The sequence below is a fragment of the Cetorhinus maximus genome, chromosome 21 (genome assembly GCF_964194155.1).
Source record: "Cetorhinus maximus chromosome 21, sCetMax3.hap1.1, whole genome shotgun sequence".
NCBI classification, from domain to species: domain Eukaryota; kingdom Metazoa; phylum Chordata; class Chondrichthyes; order Lamniformes; family Cetorhinidae; genus Cetorhinus; species Cetorhinus maximus.
This window is the reverse complement of record NC_135899.1, coordinates 24,608,703-24,628,314: the sequence shown is the minus strand read 5'-3', so window position 1 is coordinate 24,628,314 and position 19,612 is coordinate 24,608,703. Positions and strand designations below refer to the sequence as shown.

Sequence of the window (19,612 nt, the reverse complement as noted above, 5' to 3'; positions counted from 1 at the left end):
GAAGATCTTCAACGAACTGGTAGACCTCGTAAAGGGTCATTTTCAACCCAATCCCTCTATCATCATGCAGTTGTTCGGATTTAATTTGAGAGTAAAAGCCCCGGGGGAGACCATAGCAACGTATGTAGTGAAGTTGAAACAGCTAACTGAACATTGTGAGGAGATTCTAAATGATATCTTAAGGGATCGTTTGGTCGGCGGTGTGCACGATGATGGCATTCAACGACGGTTATTAGCTGAAGTAAATATCGATTTTAAAAGAGCATTGGAAATGGCACTTATGACGGAAAGCCCCGAACGGGATTGACGGAAAGCCCCGAACGGGATTGACGGAAAGCCCCGAACGGGATTCGCAAGCCGTTTTCCAGTTGGGGCGGGGACAGACCCTGGGCACAATGCGAAAACCAGGAGTCAGCTGCAAAGCGGGAGACAGTCCCTGCTACCCAAAAGTTTTTTTAAAATATATAGGTGACAGCTCAGCAGCAAATCTGAAAATGAAATGTTACCGTGGAGGACAGGAGGCAACAGTGATAATTGCGTAGGACAAAAGCCAGTGCGCAGGCACAGCCTAGCTTTGATGTGGGGCAAAATCCTTTGTACTTTCTCACAAAATGCCTCAATGAGGTCCCAGGTTGGATTAAACCAGAAAATGCAGGAGACACTCAGCAGGTCAGGCAGTGTTGATGTAGCGAGGAGCAGAGCTAACCGTTTCAGGCCATCGAACAGTCGTCAGAACTGGCAGAGGTTGAGATGTATCAGGTTTTGAACAAGTACACAGGCGGGGAAAGGTTGGGGAGGGAAGGAAAGTGTGGAGGGCATGAGTGATTAAATGACAAAAAGGATGGTGCAAGGTGAAAGAGAGAGGCAATGGGAAAAAGTGAAGAAACAAAAGATGCCTCTAGAGGAGTTGGAAATGGTAATGGAGAACCATTATTGGCAACGCTGTCTGGGGAGAAACAGGGAGGGGTGGGTATGTGATCTCAAATAGTTGAACTCTACGGGGTCTGGAAAGTTGTTGAGTGCCCTAATTGAGAGATGAGGTAGTGTTCCTTGGGCTTCTCTTGGCATCCTTGGGACAGTGTAGGAAGTTGAGGACAGGGAGATGGGAGGGGGAATGGAGAATCGGATGTTGTGTTGCAGTGTTTTAATTTCTCTGCTTTGGTTTGCCCTGCCTGCAGAGTGCGACTTCACAATGGAGGATGCTGCAACCAGCTCGCCGGCCTTTCAGTACCGCATCGGACCAGACCACTTTCGACCTGATCTCTCGCTACAAGGAACGGCCATGGGAATACCTGCAGAGCGAAGGTTCTTGCTGCATATTTAATCGTCATGCTCTATACTGACTCCATCACTGTGAATGAAGGCAAACACTGCTCAGTGATGCACAGTGATTAGTGGAAACTTGCTCAGATTGTGGGTTTCTCTTGGAAGCCATCCCTGACCCTGTGTTGATCGGTGCAGAATTCGCCACAAAGATGAAAGCAAGCCTTCAAATTTTGCTTAAATGTCATAAGTCTGTGAATGTGGGCTGGGGGCATCTACGATTAAACTGATGGTACTTGACATAGATGAAATTGATTTCAGTTAATCACTGATTGAGAAGGCTGGCTCCGTGATATCCCACATACTGTCTCAAATAGAGCAATGTCACTTACTCTTAGGAGTATGGGGGTAACTAAGCTGCGACTTCAACTGGGCACCTTTACAAATGCCTGTGGCCTTGCCTGTCCAGGAGGTTGCTCTGTGCATGAATCAATGACTTTGTTTTAAGGGCTATGGTTAGTGTACCCGAATGCAACAATTTAACCTGCGCTAACCTACCATTGACTCAGCAATTGAACATTTTGGAAGATTCAGATTTATGGCTACTTAGAACTTTAGTAACTTTTCTTCCTGCTAGTTTCGGAGACTGGTGGGTCTCAGACCAGACCTGATGCTGTCAAAAGAACTTGATGAACAATGAGGGACCGGGTGGGACTGTGGGTCAGACACTGTCCTTTCCCCCCCTGGGACTGGGTGGGACAGTGGGTCAGACACTGTCCTTTTCCCCTCTGGGACTGGGCGGGGTAGTGGGTCAGACACTGTCCTTTCCCCCTCTGGGACTGGGCGGGGCAGTGGGTCAGATACTGTCCTTTCCCCCTCTGGGACAAGGTGGGACAGTGGGTCAGGCACTGTCCTTTCTCCCTCTGGGACTGGGTGGGACAGTGGGTCAGGCACTGTCCTTTCCCCCTCTGGGACTGGGCGGCACATTGGGTCAGACACTGTCCTTTCTCCCTCTGGGACTGGGTGGGACAGTGGGTCAGAAACTGTCCTTTTCCCCCTCTGGGACTGGGTGGGACAGTGGATCAGACACTGTCCTTTCCCCCTCTGGGACTGGGTGGGACAGTGTTTCAGACACTGTCCTTTCCCCCTCTGAGACTGGGCGGCACATTGGGTCAGACACTGTCCTTTCCCCCTCTGGGACTGGGTGGGACAGTGGGTCAGACAATGTCCTTTCCCCCTCTGGGACTGGGCGGGGTAGTGGGTCAGACACTGTCCTTTCCCCCTCTGGGACTGGGCGGGGCAGTGGGTCAGATACTGTCCTTTCCCCCTCTGGGACAAGGTGGGACAGTGGGTCAGGCACTGTCCTTTCTCCCTCTGAGACTGGGTGGGACAGTGGGTCAGGCACTGTCCTTTCTCCCTCTGGGACTGGGTGGGACAGCGGGTCAGACACTGTCCTTTCCCCCTCTGGGACTGGGTGGGTCGGTGGGTCAGACACTGTCCTTTCCCCCTCTGGGACTGGGCGGCACATTGGGTCAGACACTGTCCTTTCTCCCTCTGGGACTGGGTGGGACAGTGGGTCAGAAACTGTCCTTTTCCCCCTCTGGGACTGGGTGGGACAGTGGATCAGACACTGTCCTTTCCCCCTCTGGGACTGGGTGGGACAGTGTTTCAGACACTGTCCTTTCCCCCTCTGAGACTGGGCGGCACATTGGGTCAGACACTGTCCTTTCCCCCTCTGGGACTGGGTGGGACAGTGGGTCAGACACTGTCCTTTCCCCCTCTGGGACTATGTAGGCAGTGGGCCTGACACTTTCTGCTTGCTTCATACGATGAAGGATGAGCTGCAGCTTTCCGGGTTCACAATCTTGCTCCATTCAGAAAGGGGATGTGTCGAAGCTGTTACTGCTCATCCGCCATCAGTATCTCATACAGACGGTGGCAGAGACGAGGTCACATCTCGACTTCACTCCCATGCCAACTTCGTACACCCTATTCGGCCTGAGTCATATCCTCATTCTGCCTTCCATGACCCAGGAGCAGGTGACCTGTTTCCAACCTTCCATGATTGCCCTGGACTCTCTCCAAGATGAAGCTCCAGGACATTTTTTCCATTTTCTTTCCAACACTTTTCAGAAAACTTTTTTAAAAAAATTACTGGAGATCTATGGGGGTGCAGGGAAAGGAGGGAAGAGGGATTTTTGACTGGCTTGTCAAGACTCATCCAATTGGGTAACAGAAGGCCCGGCAACCAATGGCGGAGGGGAGGCTGGGCAGTCACAAAAGTGGAATTGAGAAGAATAAGAGGTGACTTGATTGAAACATATAGGGATCCTAAGGTATCGTGACAGGGTGGATGTGGAGAGGATGTTTCCTCTTGTGGGAGAATCTAGAACTAGGGTCACTATTTAAAAATATGGGGTTGCCTATTTAAGACAGAGATGAGGAGAAATTTTTTCTCTTTGAGTTTTTGGAACTCTCTTCCTGAAAAGGTGGTGGAAACAGTCTGAATATTTATAAGGCAGAAGTAGATTGTTTCTTGATAAGCAAGGGAGTGAAAGGTTATCAGGGATAGGCGGGAATGTGGAGTTGATGTTAAAATCAGATGAGTCACGATCTTATTAAATGGTGGAGCAGGTTTGAGGGGCCGAGTGGCCTACTCCTGCCCCTAATTCATATGAAAGCTCCAGGAACTGCCTCAGACCCAGAGTTGGCAATACTTGGCTCCAACTCTGTTTCACCCCTCTGACCTATCTCAACTAATTTAGAGGTGCAAATCCAAGTTGCAACAGGCTGCACTAACCCGAGCTGAGACTTCGGAGGGAGACCGTGATCTGACTCGAGTGCACGACAGCTGGTAGACTAGCAGGCCAAGGTGTTGTGGAGGTTGAGGCTGCCAAGCACGGTTTCAATCATGGAAATCTTGATTTTTTTCCTTTTCTTGCAAGTGGGCATCTTTTCTTTGAATATACAGAATCATATAGCACAGCAGGAGGCCTTTCGGTCCATCAAGCCTGTGCCAACGCTTCAGTGAAATAACTACCCGATTAGTCTGCATCCCATTGCTCCTTTCCTAGTATAAATTGAAATCGTTACTGAAAGACAGCAATTCAGTGTTGCAGTCACTCGGCATAACTTGTCCCTCAGTCTCTCTCTCTCTTTGTGTTCTGTTGCAGAGTACATCGAGCGATATGGCAAACAGCCAGTCTGGGCTGACTATCGGAGGAACCATAAAGGTGGGGTCCCACCTCAGAAGACCAGAAAAACCTGCATAGTAAGATCAGTGCTTTCCTAGTGGCTGTTCACTTTTTAGCTTTTGTTAGTGTACCAGACCCCAGGAAGGAAGTTTTGGCCTTGAAGAAGTTGCAACACGGATTGAGCAAAATGGGACCAGTGCCTAACTGGTTCTAGAGTTAAATTCAGGGCAGGGTTTCATAAACTTGGCTTGAGGACATTCAAAATCTCTGCTGCCGTGTCCTTACTCACCAGGTTCCGTTCACCCATCACCCTTGTGCTCAGTGACCTACATTGGGACTCTGTTACAATGTTTTGATTTTTTTTAAAATTCTCACCCTTGTTTTCAGGTCTTCCCCCAGATCTTGCCGCTTCCTATCTCTGTGATCACCTCCAACCCCACAGTCCTCCGAGTCACCTGCGCTCACCTAATAAGACCATAAGACGTAGGAGCAGAAGTAGGCCATTCAGCCCATCGAGTCTGCTCCGCCATTCAATGAGACCGTGGCTGATCCAATAATCCTCAACTCCACTTTCCTGCCTTCTCCCCGTAAGCCTGTATGTTGTTGAATAATCATCTAATTCCCTCTTGAATGCCTCGATTGAACCTGCCTCCACCACACTCTCAGGCAGTGCATTCCTAATCACTCGCTGTGTGGGAGAAGTTTTTCTCATGTCGCTTTTGCCAGTTACCTTAAATCTGTGCCCTCTCGTTCTCGATCCTTTCACGAGTGGGAACTGTTTTTTTCCCCCTATCTGCTCTGCCCAGATCCCACATGATTGTGCATACTTCTGTCAAATCTCTTCTCAGCTGCCTTTCCTTCAAAGAAGAGAGTCCCAACTTCTCCAATCTTTCTTCAGAACTGAAGTTTCTCATCCCTGGAACCATTCTAGTCAACTTCTTCTGTACTCTCTTTAATGACTTCACATCCTTCCTAAATTGTGGCACCCAGAACTGTACGCAATACTCCAACTGAGGTCCAACTAGTGTCTCATACAAGTTCAAGTTGTTGTATTCCCCTGAGTTTGGAAAGTTGAAGGATGGTCTGATCAATGTGTTTCAATTGATTTAAGGGATTGGATAGAGTAGGTCCAGAGAAGTTGATTCCTGTGGTGGGGGAATAGAGAACAAAGGGGCCAAGACGTTAAAATTTGAGTTGGGTCATTCTGGAGTGAAATGAGGAATCTCCTCTTCGCACTAAAAAGGGAGTGGAAATCAGGAACCTGATGCCCTGAAAGGCAATGAGGTCAACTCAAATATTCAAGACTGAGATTGGTAGATTTTCATGAAGGAAAGGTATCAAGGGATATGGAGAAAAGGCAAGATAAATTGAGTTGTAGTGCAGATCAACCATGTTCAAATTGAATTTGACTGAAGACTCAAGGTGACCCGAAATAAAAACACACAAAGGAATGCTAGAAATACTCACCATGCCAGGCAATATCTGTGGGGAGAGACAGAGTTAACGCATCATGACCTGAAACGATAGCTCTGTTTCTGTCTCCAGATGCTGTCTGACCTGCTGAGTATGCTGTGCTGTGGACTCTGTGTAACTGAGTGCTGCTCTTCTTGCCACCTTGAAAAGATCTGTGTATGTAAATACCCAGGCCCCTCTGTTCCTGTTAAAATGGTCCTATTATAATGAGCTGCTTTTCTTCCGCAGAGAGGGGATAAGCTCAGTGGCAATCCCTGCCCAATATGTCGGGATCCGAAGATTCAGGTTGACCACAGGGTGAGCATTTCCAAACGCTTGCAGGTTTTATTATAATAAATATAAAATAAAAACAGTAAATGCTGGAAAAGCTCAGCAGGTCTGGCAGCATCTGTGGAGAGAGAAACGGTGTTAACGTTTCAAGTCTGTATGACTCTTCTTCAGAGTTAAAGCAAAGTAGAAATATGATGGATTTTATACTGCTTAAGAGGGGTTGGAGCAGGTGGAACAAAACAGAGGTTGGATAGGTGGGAGCTCAGGAGAGATTGACAAAGATGTCATGGATACAAGACAAAAGGAGTGTTAATTGTAGTGCTAAGGACTAAAGAAGGTGCTGATAGTGGCATAATGTGTTACTAGCAGAACAAGGGTGAGTGCCCTGTCAAAGCACAACATAGAAACAAGTGACAGATGGCCCTGTGGGGGTTGAGGGGAAAAAGAATAAAAAAAGGATTTTAAAAATATATATTTTTTAAAAATTAAAAATGAATTATAAAAGGGGTCAAGTTGGAGGAGAGAGTTCCTTGCCTGGTTGTTGAACTCAATGTTAAGTCTGGAAAGCTGTAAGGTGCCTAATCGGAAGATGAGGTGCTGTTCCTCCAGTTTGCATTGGGCTTCACTGGAACATTGCAGCAGGCCAAGGACTGACATGTGGGCATGAGAGCAGGATGGTATGTTTGAAATGGCAAGCGACAGGAAGGTCTGAGTTATGCTTGTGGACTGAGTGAAGGTGTTCCGCAAAGCGATCACCCAGTCTGCATTTAGTTTCCCCAATGTAGAGACCACATTGAGAGCAACAAATACAGTAGGCCAAATTGAAGGAGGTGCGAGTGAAGCGTTGCTTCACCTGAAAGGGGCCTTGGACAGTGATGGGTGAGGAGGTAAAGGGGCAGATGTTGCACCTTCTGCAACATGGAAAGGGGATGAGGACTTGGGGGTGATGGAGGAGTGGACCAGGGTGTCACAGAGGGAACACTCCCTACGGAATGTTGACGGAGGTGAGAGGGTAAGATGTGTTTGGTGGTGGCATCATGCTGGATTTGGCGGAATTCCATAGGGACTATTGAAGCTTAGATGCTTCCAAAAAGAATCTCGATGAGAGTACATGAGACACCAGGGAATAGAAAGACTTACTGATGGGCTGAAATGAGGCAGGTGGAATGGGAGGAGACACGTGTGGTGTATAAACACCAGCACAAATCCATTGAGCTGAATGGCCTGTTTCTGTACGTTCAATGCAATTCAGGATTTATATCATTATGTAAATAGCAAAATTAGGGCTGAGTTTATATTGTCCTAATTGTTTGATGTACCATTGAGACTCTGGGTTCCATTTCCTGCAGAACGTGAAGCTCCTGGAACAATTCATTTGTTCTCACTCTGGTGTCATGTATCATCCGACCAGAACTGGTAAGCATTTGATTCATCGCTTCTTAATTATGACTTTCAGTACACACAAGTTCAATGTTTAAGCAAAATTTGAATTCACAAAATCGGTGAAGCATTCAGCAAATCAGCTCCCCTCATGGCTGAATGAAACTATCTAGCTTGCTGCTGAACCCAACAGACCAGAAGGTCACCGAGTCAATAAACGAGTCGATCTTAGCCAGAGTGGATAAGTTTTCTAACTGTGTTTATCAGTCATTGTCCTTACCCACCTTCCAACCCCAGGACTGGGTGGGACAGTGTGTCAGACACTGTCCTTTTCCCCCTCGGAGACTGGATGGGGCCAGTGGATCAGACAGTCCTTTTCCCCCCTCGGAGACTGGATGGGGGCAGTGGATCAGACATTGTCCTTTCCCCCTCAGAGACTGGATGGGTGCAGTGGATCAGACACTGTCCTTTCCCCCTTAGAGATTGGGTGGGGGCAATGGATCAGACACTGACCTTTCCACTTCGGAGACTGGGTGGAGTAGTTGGACAGATGGAGGAGTTTTGCCTCTGCTTGCCATTTTTCCCCTGACATTGAGCAGTTTGTGGGAATATTTGTCGTTCAGTTGCACCCCGATCACTCGGTTCTTCATCCCGTAGTTTTGGCTTAGACAGGTAGTCGGGGTGTGTTTTTGTTCTTTTACTGAGTGATAACTCTGCTTCATCTCATTTGATCCTAGGTGTTTGTATGAAACAGTATAAGAAGTTGACCAAAGCGATACAGGATGCTAAGGATCACGGTAGGAAGCCTGGGCAATGGGGAACACAAAGCATAAATGAGAGAAAAGGACGAGGGTTGTGGAGAAATCCTGCTCCAATTAAATTGTGAATTGTCTGAATATAATCCTCTGCTGTAGTGTAATAAGTTTGACCCCACCATTTCACCCCGGGTCTTAGGCGATGGGGGCCAGTTAGTTAGACAGCTAGCGTGTGTGGTGCAGATTAATGCCAATAGCGTGGGTTCAATTCCCGTTCTGGCTAGGTAGACTTGGGACCTGCCTCCTCTCCCTGCCCCTGAGAGTGGAAGGCAATGGCAAACCACCACTGCCAAGAAACCAGCTCGGGATAAAGCATCGGCAGAATATGAGCCAAGGACCTGCCTTCTGGCAGAACACACATGAAGGAATGAACTTGGGTGGTGTTGTGGGGGTGCACAATGTCCTTTTATCTCTGCGACGGGGATTCAGTTTTAGCACAGAGTGAGGAAATAAGGTTCTATTCAAAGAATTGCTGAAGAATAATGCATAGCATTCATCCTCATTGATCTCAACTTTACAAGTTTGACTTGAACATCAATGACGCACATCCTGCCTGTTGATAACTTATCTTTCTAACCTCCTCTAGTCCTAGAAACCTTCAAGAACTCTACAATCCTCCATATCTGGCCTCCTGTACATCCCGAGTTTTAATTGTTCCACCATTGGTAGCTGTGCCTGCAGCTGCTGAAGCCCAAACCCTTCTCCCCTCCTCAAAACTTAGATGATTAAGCTTTTGGTCATGTGTCCTAATATCTCTTGTGGCTTTGTGTCAAATTTTGTTTGACGTACCTTGGGATGTTTGATAACATGAAGGCACAAGGTGCTGGTATTAATGGTGATGATCTATGAGGTGGTTTTCTCTCTCTCAACAAGATCACAAAGATCCCACGTTGTATTCCTGCTCTGTACTGAGCCAGTTGATTTCAACAGGGCTGCTGTGAACTATCAGGGATAGGGTGAGGGAAAACAAGTCTGCTTCCTGTCAACCTATGGCTATAAATGGGCAAGAGCTCGATCAGCAGGCAAAAAGAAGAGCTGTGATGTCTACTGTTCTTGTTTAACCAACTGACAACTGAATGTCCAGCTTAGTGTAGTATTAACCGCCACTTGGGAACCTCATGGCTGAGCTGAACCCCACTGAGTCTTTTGGGTTTTCAGATTAGAGACCAACTGCATTGTAGGAATGAAGAGTAAAGCAATAAATGTATTCTTCAAAGCTCAGTTCCTGAGTTGTGTTTAATGCGCCTCTCCCATTTCGACTAGTAACACACACCCCCTGTTCTGCTGCTGCTAATTGTATGTCCTTCACTCTATTGCAGGTTTGCTTAGATTCCAAGTCCCGCGTATTGAGATCAATCCAGACGATTACTCTGGTTCCCATGGGGCGGTGGGAAAAACCCCACCCCCACCCTGGCAGGAGGGACCCTGGTACAGCTGGTATCAGTGGCAGGAGCCGCCTGAGAAGGAGATCGCTCGGATTCGTAAGATGTACAAACCCTTCCTAAAAGAGAACGTCACTCAAACTTCAACTAAAACGTCATAGCTTTTGAAATGGTCCCAGCCACTACTGATCAAGTTATGTGGATGTGGTTCTGCACGTTTGGCTAAAATTGTTTCAGAATAAAATGTAAAGCAGTCAATGATCCAGCCTTCTCACTGGAGTTTGTGATGGAATGGGAATTGATACTAAACATCCTGCCTCAGAGCTGATTCATTTTGATGATTGGACTGTACATAATTTAAATATTTAATATTTAAGCATTTATAGTTGAGGGAGCAGAGCTTTGGGGATGACAGCTTGGAGAGGGTTTAGAGATTTACTTGGATGGTACCATGGATGAGGGGGAATTCAGTTTTCTGGAGAGACTAAAATTGATTTTTTTTTTTGGAAAAAAGGTGAGGTTTAAAAGGCATTCAAAATTTTAAGGGGTTTTTCATAAGAGTAGAAACTGTTCTCTTACATCTGCAATACAAACAAAAAAGGGTCATAGACTCGAAACATCAACTCGGTTTGACCTGAGTCAAACCTGAGTTTTTCCATCCTTTTGTTTTTGTTTCAAACTTTCAGCATCTGTAGTATTTTGCTTTTGTCTTAAATCTGCTTACTGAATAGAAACATTCCTGTGAAGTGCCTGGGCATGTTTTACTACTTTAAAGGTGCAATATTAATGATGATAAGAAGAAATTAATCAAAGGACAGAAATTTGAGAATATGCAAAGTAATTAAGAGGGAGGAAATAAAGAAAAAATGTATTTTATCAGAGTGTTATAATCTGGAATGTACTGTCGGAAAGGATGGGGGAGTACAGGGTTAGTAATAACTTTGATACCTGAAAGGGCTACATTGAAGAGCCAGGGACGATGAAACTAATTGGAATGCTGTACCAAAGAGTTGGCCCAGGAATAGTGAACTGTCTTCTGTGCTAAATGTTGTGAAAAGGCATTACTTGGAGGCCAGTCTGAGAAGACAAATGATCCCAGGATTTTTGGCTACTGTGATGCACTGGCAATAAACTATAATCTGTTATGATTTGAGGAGGGTGGTAATTCATTCACTTTATGGTCATCAAGTTGTGCTGCTGTATCCCTGCTTATGAGGGCTTAAAACCTTGCTTGCTAATGCCCACCTTATTGACTGTGCTTTTGGGGAAGGTAGACAAAGTCAGCAGGCTCTCAGCGCATGACATACTTCTCAACCCTCCAAGGCAGCCGTGGCAAATGAGGTGTGCAAACCAAGCAAACTCAGTGGTCCAGGCCAATATCAACAATTAATCAGGTAGTACAAGAGATTCATTTTTCCCCTTTAATAAGTGTTGCATGATCCTTGTGAGCCTATTCAGGTAGCCCAAAGCTTACCACTGTCTCCTTATGTGATTTTAAACCCTTGTGCAGACTGAGGGCAGGGATGTGTGGTCCTGCAGTCCCATCTCTGCTAACCCATAGCAAAGCTCTTTGCAGTAGGGTAAATGGAATATGCCCCTGCTAGCAGAGCACATCAGACAAAAATAAAATCTATGCATACTTTCATATTTTGCTTTGAGACTCAAATACTGGGAGAGAAAAATTGGGCCAGATAAACCAAAGCAAAAAAAAAAATTCCACAACTCAATGTGTTGCCATTTGAGACTAAAGTAAATATTGCTCCTACCAATGTATGTAAATTGTGATAATTGAAATTTCATACACAAACAGCCAGCCCTTTTCTATTCAGTAAATTTGGGTAGGCTGAAGCCAGTAATGAATATTCAAGAAAGCGCTAGCAATGGGCAGTTAAAAGCTTTAAGAATGAGACTCAATGCACTCCATGTCTCGGTGAGATACTGTTCTGCAGCTGGGATATGGAGGAAATTCAAGCTGAACTTTTCCTCAAAGTTCCGTGGTTTATGATCTGGATTTTCCACTCCACCTTGCCTATAAACTACTGCTGTAAATCCAGCATGCAACATAGCTGAAAGTAGTGCTTTGCATTCTTAACCATAACTTTCTGCAATGGGAATACCTCAAATGAGCTGAAGAGGACAATGAACAGCTGCATGAGGTTAAGCAGAGGGGCTCAATATCAGTCAGTCACCACTGTGTAACACCCATTCTAAGCATAATTTTAACCAGTAAGGTGCCCTAATAATTTTAACATTTCAATTAATAAAATCCACTGTTTATTCTTTGACTGTGTTGAATCTCTTATTCCCATTAATAAATATTCACAGTACTAAAAACAGATGGCAGCATCTTTCCAAGTATGTCTTTTTAGTGTAAAATAATTTTATTTGTATGTTCTTAAAGATTTTTTGTGGTACTTGTTCTCAATTCAATTAAAAAAGTCCCGTGAAGCAAATGCACCAAATGGTTATTTCTACTTGGCACAGGATTAGTGCAAATGCAAAGTAGAACATTCCTTGGTAAAACAAAAAAAATCACAAGTCCACCATGCCATGTCAAACTTGACCCAAGGAGTTAAAGCAGATTTAAACACTGCTGCCCAACATGTAGCCAGCCCATCCAATAGATTTGAGCGCCTCCATAGGGCTATCCCATACACTTGTGTAGCACAGGTAGATAGATATAACTTAATATCTGGGAATTGCAGCTGCAAGTCATATTTCATGACTGATGAACAAATTGTTACTGAAGGGGCAGGTGATTGGTGCTGAGAGAAACTGGACCATTTTTCTCTGCTTCACACACTCATCTGCTCCACTTCTCCCTTACCTCCCCCACTGGCAGCAGTAATCCAGGGAAGGCACAAAGAGGATTAAATGCAGAACAAAGCAGCTTATACACTACCCTATCAAGTATTTCCAGGGCAAGCTTGAGATAGGTTTGAAGCAGAGTAAAACTTGGTCCAACATGCCTTAACTTTAAATGCACCTTTATGGCAGTTCAAATTTTCCACATGAGCAGTCATTGAACAAACATGAATACAGCACAGACTCTGAAGCCACTTTGCTGCTGTGTTGTGAGACCCCATCTGCATCTCTTCTAACATGAAACCCTTTCAGGTCTCCTGTAAACATGCTGAATTCTGAGACACCAGTACAGGTATGCTTGAGCTGTCTGTAATGCAATAAACAAGAGAAAAAGGCAGGACTAGCACATTTTCTCTAATAAAATCCCAAATACTTACAAAATCTAGTTCCAGGGTTTGCATTTAACTTTACAGCCATTAAGTCAAATAACTGGTGTGACTCACTAGCTTCTCTGGCTGGATAGTAGTTTATAATTATATCAGTCCCATGAGTGATAACAACAACTTACTGGGACCCCCCCTCCCTTACTGGATTTTCTTTTTGGGTAAATGTGGGTTAAAAGTAGATTTGGATGATGCCATTGAGTAGTGATGTCAATTTCTGGCTGGTTTCCTTGTGTGTTCCATTATAATACAATTTTATCATGAAAGCACTTTGATAGATCGGAGATTAAGTTATATCCATAATCTAATATTTTTACTGATTTAATGTTACAACTTGAAACACTTGGCTAACCAACAGACAGTGTTGTTGCTGCTGCCACCTCTGTAGAGGTTTTTGCAACAAGTTTAGTTTCTGGTCAGTTCATTTCAAATATATCCTGTGGCCTGTGAGGGAGGTCAACCCTGTCACAGAGTCAGCTGTCGTCTTAACACAGGTCCTGTATCAATGCAGCCTTGGGTCCTATTCTTCTCGCAGTGTCCCTTTAAATCGTCCTCATGTGAAAGGCACCAAAAAGGATTAGCCTGTCAAGGAGCAGCTCTCCAGCTGAGCTGGATGCTGTCACACTCAACTGAAAAAAACCCCAAGCAATAGCCAAGCCAAGGGACCCGTCTCTGAACTGAAATACAAAAGGCTCTCCCCATTAATACACAACAGATATTGCTCAAAAAGCGCAGCAGCCCCATCAGAGTTTGGAAAGCAGAGGCCAGTGCTTCAAACTCAGAAGTCAGTTCTGAAGGGCCCACCCAGAATGTTAAATCTGTCTCGTCATTTCAGATGCTGACTGACCTGTCCAGGTCTGGTATTATTTGAGTTTCATATTTTCAGTATTTTACCATCTTTTATTACCCAGAGGCCACTCTGCTGCTCCAAAGTGAAGCGAACACTTGTAGATCATAAATTGAAAATTGTTCCTTGTTTGGCATTTGTTTTAAAAAGTATTAAAGACAACATCAGGTAGAAGGCTACAGATTATCATAAATAATTTCTGCATCTCACAATGTGAGGCTTCTTTATAGGGCTGCTCCACATCCTGCTGCAGTTTTATTTCATTGAGTGCTACTGTTCATTCACAATATTGCTGCTTGGCCCCAGGGACTTCAAGTTGCAGTCCTGGGGTTTCAATCCTTCTGCTTGCGGTTGATGGTCTCTCCCAACGCCTCCAGCACCTCACGCTTGTAATCGTCAAAGTTGCCATCAATCTGGTTTACTGACTGTTCCTCCAACACCCAGAGCTGGCAGTTTGTCTCGGTAATCAGCCGGGCATCATGGCTCACTATGATTACAGCTGTGCAAGGAGAGGGAAGAAATATTATAGCATAGGCCATGTAGCAGTCTGTGCTGAGATAGTGCAGGGCTGCTAGTGCTATCAACACAATATATTGTATTAAGGCCATGTATCACTATCAGTCTATGTTGAATTAACACACAGCACCGCATGCTATTAACATATAGTGTATTATATAGTGCTGGCCGCGTATTGGCATTGGCCTGTACTGAGTTAATACAAGCATTGTCCTCTACCTTGGTGAAGGTGAGGTGGTGTACAGGGAAGGGGGTGAAAAGAGCTAGGGTTCCCTGTCCTGATCAAGATCTTCTAACTCCTGTGAGTGGCAAGAAGAGAATCTGGCTTGGCTGATTTTCAAAACTCCAGTTCACCCATGGAAAATAACCATATAGTTTTTAAAGGCTGGGGAATGGTGGGGGGAGGGCGCAGAAAGAATGGGGAAAATTTCTACTGCTGGTTGTTATACACTGATCTCTGCTGGAAAATGTGGATGTTAGGGAAGAAAAGATTAGTTCAGAAGAGACAGTTCCCATAGTAAAACAGACTTTCGATATTCAGTCTTGGCTCATAAAATGACCAGTTGGGCAAGACACCAAGTGGCTCTTTGGAACTACAGCACAGTAAGAGGTGGCACCTTCAGGAGAGAAGAAAACAGGTGAAAATATGTGGGCACCACTTTAAGAAGTTGTCAAGGCCTTAGAGGATGCAGAATAGATTTACTAGAACGGTACCAGGGATGGGGAACTTGTGGAGAAACAGCAGAAGCTGGGATTGCTGTATTTAGAACAGAGAAGGTATAGAGGAGATTTGATAGAAGTGTTACAAATGATCAGAGTAAATAAAAAACTGTTTCCAGAGGCAGAACGATTGGTAATCAGATGACACAGATTTAAAGTGATTGGCAAAAGAACCAGAAGTAACAAGAGGAAATTTTTTGTTTTAAACTGTAAATTTTGATCAAATGCACAGCATAAAAAAAAGATAATGGAAGCAGATTCAACAACAACTTGCAAAACTAAAATGGTAAATATCTGAAGGAAAAAGTGTAGAGGATTAAAGGGAAGAGTGGGGGAGTGGGACTAATTGCATAGTTCCAGCAAGAAGCTAGCATTGTCATAATGGGCCAAGTAGCCTCTTCTGCTTTTTAATTCTTCTATAGAAGGACTTCCTCACCCAGGGAGCTGTCAATAGTAGTTTCTACAGCAGGGAGGTAGGAAACATGAGCAAACACACTAGATTATCCACCGACCCCCACACTCCCAGACAGCACAGTGCAGACTCACCTCCTTTATAGACATTAATCGCGTCAGCCAAAGCATCAATAGACTCAATGTCCAGATTGTTTGTGGGTTCATCCTGAAATTGAAAACGGATCTGACAACATTTCCTTAAAGTGTAAATTGGATACAATTCCACAAGCAAGAAAAATTCCTGACCTTTGATAGCTCTCCTCAGATACAGCTAGTTCAAAGCAGATCTCCAAGTCTTTTTGAAGGAAAGGGTCAGGGAACAGGGGTGAGAAGTAGTGGAACACTTGGCTCCAGTTTAACCGGATATTACGAAAGATCATCGACCTTTCCAACCACCAGCCAGAACTCAAGCGGTGGGGACAGTCCAAGACAATATCAAAACCCAATCTTTAGGCATCAAGCTGCAGTTATATCAACTTGCTTTACAACTAAAAACCTTCCTATATGGAGTTCAGGCTAGGCAGCTTGCAGTCCCTCCACCACCCTGTGTGGGGACATCAACATCACAGTAAAATTCTGAATCCAGTCCTGAGGGAAGTCCACAGAGCTAGAGGATAAGGAGAAGTTTGCATTTCAGAGGATTCTAACTTTAAGAACAGCTTAAGTTTCTGCTATTGGGTCTCTCCACTGCCTGTGTGATATCGATCCAAAAGGAAAGCTTTTCTAACATGGCATGGCATCTTTACCCTAATCCTCTACCCGACAGCTTTCACTCCTACTGATAGCTCTTAACTCTACTGCATGTTTCAACGACAATATAATGATATAAGTCAATTTCTCCACTTCCCTCCATTGCTGGACTCAAACCACACAACAGTTTAGTTACTATTCCTTCCTGCAAGCAGACCCAGATACAGGTAATTATGCCCATTGAACCATAAAGAACTGAAGATATTATTCTCTGCTCAGTTAGCTGTCCAAGGTTACAGTAGGTGCCCTGTAATTGCTCCTGGGTTGGGGAGTAAACGTTATCCAACGACTCCGACTGGGAATAGTACATAGATGCAACGCAAGGACAAAAATCAGGCATGTCTGTTATTCCCCATGACTCATACCTTGGCATACTCACCATAGGTTCATGCATGAAGTATGACCACTTGGGTGAGGTGCCTGAGGGATAGCTGTTGTTTGGGGAATAGTACCCAACGTAAATCAGCGCTTTCAGGAGAGGTTAAAAAAATACACCCGAGGATGAATCACATCAATCTGAGTGGCTGGGTTACTCACCAGAATAAGTACATCAGGCTGTCGGCAGGCTAACTCTGCAAACACTACTCTTGCTTTCTGACCACCTGCAGGGAACAGAAATAGTGTTATGAGCAACATGACCAAACAGAGCACAAGGAAATGGGCACGGTGCACATTTGCACTAGGGCTCAGAAAGTGATGTATATCAGCAGCACAGCCCCATCTACTAACCGATGACAGATGACCACTGTTGTGATTGCTTCTCTGCAGTTATATTTTATGATCACTTATAAACGCAATGTACCCACACATCTTGGCCACTCTCATGAATTAAGAAACAGGGACCAGGTACAGGAGAAAGCTGACACCCTGTTAAACATGGATGGAATTGTTCAGCTAGCAAATCAGCTACATTCAGCTGAGATTTAAACTTGCACATGGGTCTTGATTACAAATGTCAGACTAATGACCAGTTTGAATTTAGTTGGCCTCCTACACTAGCCCCTTAAAACAGCACTAATGTTTTGGTGACAGTTGAACAGTTCCAAGAATTTTCCCATAAAATGTCGTGTGTGCACAAAGTCAGAAAACAGAAAAGTCTCATCACAGCACATCAAGCTTTGGCTTTTTTGTCCCCTACAGCTTGTAAAAAGAGGTCCGAATGATTTACTTTCAGAATTTGTCAGTGAGTTCCACCCATTGCATCTGTTGAGAAACTCACTGCCTCATGCGACAGAATCATGCAGGCCAGAAAGTCCCAACTTCAATCCTGGTCTATGTTGAGAGATCGTCAACCTGAGTGAGCTGGGCTGCTGCAATTGATCTCCAGGCCTTTGTTTAAGGAAAGACAACGACCAAATATGGTTCTCAATCTCAATTACGATCCACTGAGCTTAGTGAAAAGTGCACACACGGAAGGTTGAAAACAGGGCAGGCCTCAGTTGTGATGATTCCCCCACCACCCATCCAATGATCATAATCTAGGTTCAAACATAATAAATGGTCACTTGGGTGAGTGACTGCAGAGCTGGAATTTAGCCCAGAAAGCAGCAGTGTTTATAAGAAAGGTGAGAGCTCAGAACATATGCTGTAAATGGGCCTGGTGTAAACCTGGCTGTACTGTTTTTAAAGCATCACACACACCAACTCCAGTTAGCACCACTAATTAATGCTGCTTTAAATAGTACAGTCCTACCAGAGTAGACACCAGGCATAAAAAATAAAAACAGGAAATGCTAGAAACTAGGCAGGTACTGTTAGACCTGCGCTCTCACCCTTCTTGAAAACACTGCTCTGGAGGAGAATCGTACGGACTCGAAACGTTAACTGTTTCCCTCTCCACAGATGTTGCCAGGCCTGCTGAGTTTTTCCAGAATTTTGTTTTTGTTTCAGATTTCCAGCATCTGCAATATTTTGCTTTCATCTTTCTGCTTGCATAAAAAGTCTGCTTGAAATAATTGCGTAAATAGGATTTAGAGCAACCAGTGTTTTTGTTGCCATTATCAATTAGTTGACTAGGAAGACATAACTGACCCTTTATTTCCCCTTCCAAGCCTCAATCTCCTCTCCCCCTCCCAGGCAGATTCTTCCCACTCAGTACCTGAGAGTTTGCTGATCTGGATGGTGTGGGCGTGGCTCTCCAGGCCAAAGCGCCCAAGACATTTCCTCCCATCCTGGTACGGCAGGTTGAAGTTTCTCATGAGGTACTCTGTTGCTGTCTCCTCCATGTTAAGCTGGTCTGCGTATTGCTGGTTGAAGTAACCTATTTTCTGTGTGTGGGTGGGTATCGTAAAAAATATTTTACCATGAAAAAATTATTTTACAGCGATATACAGAATTACTCCCTGGAATGATAAATTGGAATAGGCAGGCTCTGCCAGCCCAACTACATGGCACATTCCACTCCCGTCACCCTAAGCCCTGCCATACTCGACATCTCTTAGACTTCCAGTTTTCTTCACTGCCCTGTACAGCAACCCCAACACTGGGCTAAATTTTCATGATTCACACTTGTATTACTTTGTGATTTTTACCATGAGTGAGCCAGTTGCACAAAGCTAAGAGGGAAGAAGCATAACCAACTCCAGTCTAGCCCTCATCTGACACTGACATCCAAATTGGATGCATTTTCCAGCAGGAATCAAGGGATAGCACTAAGCAGCAGCAATTCTGGCTGATTTTCCCTCTCGTCAACTTTGGAGCACTACAATCAAATGTCACACCTACAAACCATCCAGGCAGAGATCAGTCAACTCAGCAATCCATGCTATACAAAGGGTTTAGTGATTTACGCTTAATCTGCCACGTCTCTGGGTGCAATAATTATTTGTGAAGCCAAGGACCCGAGCCAACATAGGATCACAGCATCACATGTTGGCATCAGACAAGTGCAATTCATGAGCAGAGTGATTAACTCTAATCAGAAGACAGTTAGTACAGACAGGTGACACCATTAGGTGTTGCAGCACTATTACCATGTCACAAGAGTCACCAGATGTGCATTCATAAAGCAGTAACCGTCAGCACTTAAAACCCATTAAACTGCCTCTGTGATAGTAGCTAACAGTGATATTCACTAGAAGAATAGTGAGGGCGGGAAGGAGTTCTGAGGAGTTGGGGGGAATGAGAGAGCAGGGAGCAATGGGTTTTTCACAATCATTTTGCAAGTTCTGATGGAGGCAATGCTGGGGTCTCAGAGGTCACGTCTGCCAAAACACAGCAAGAAAAAAGACATGCAACTGCATGTCATCGGGGCTTGGAACCAATCCCAGGGCTGTCCTGCGAGAGTCCTCACTTCACAGTC

General features: G+C 44.8%; 2 protein-coding genes across 2 annotated transcripts in view; one reads left to right on the top strand and one right to left on the bottom strand.

Annotated features, from left to right (window-relative positions):
* Window positions 1-1,144: 1,144 nt before the first annotated feature.
* On the top strand, window positions 1,145-12,059 carry mrps18b (mitochondrial ribosomal protein S18B). The gene is made up of 6 exons (XM_078566747.1): window positions 1,145-1,305; window positions 4,437-4,534; window positions 6,159-6,227; window positions 7,550-7,616; window positions 8,318-8,377; window positions 9,715-12,059. Exons 1-6 carry the CDS (start codon window positions 1,200-1,202, stop codon window positions 9,936-9,938), a joined length of 624 nt encoding a protein of 207 aa, XP_078422873.1. The 5' UTR covers window positions 1,145-1,199; the 3' UTR covers window positions 9,939-12,059.
* The window catches only part of abcf1 (ATP-binding cassette, sub-family F (GCN20), member 1), a 75,939-nt gene continuing 68,355 nt past the window's right edge, over window positions 12,029-19,612 (bottom strand). The window contains exons 24-27 of the mRNA XM_078566737.1: window positions 18,410-18,578; window positions 16,849-16,913; window positions 15,655-15,727; window positions 12,029-14,371 (exon numbers count right to left, since the gene is read on the bottom strand). Of these exons, the coding sequence (XP_078422863.1) occupies window positions 14,205-14,371; window positions 15,655-15,727; window positions 16,849-16,913; window positions 18,410-18,578 (474 nt within the window). The 3' untranslated portion in view covers window positions 12,029-14,204. The remainder of the gene's footprint in view (window positions 14,372-15,654; window positions 15,728-16,848; window positions 16,914-18,409; window positions 18,579-19,612) is intronic.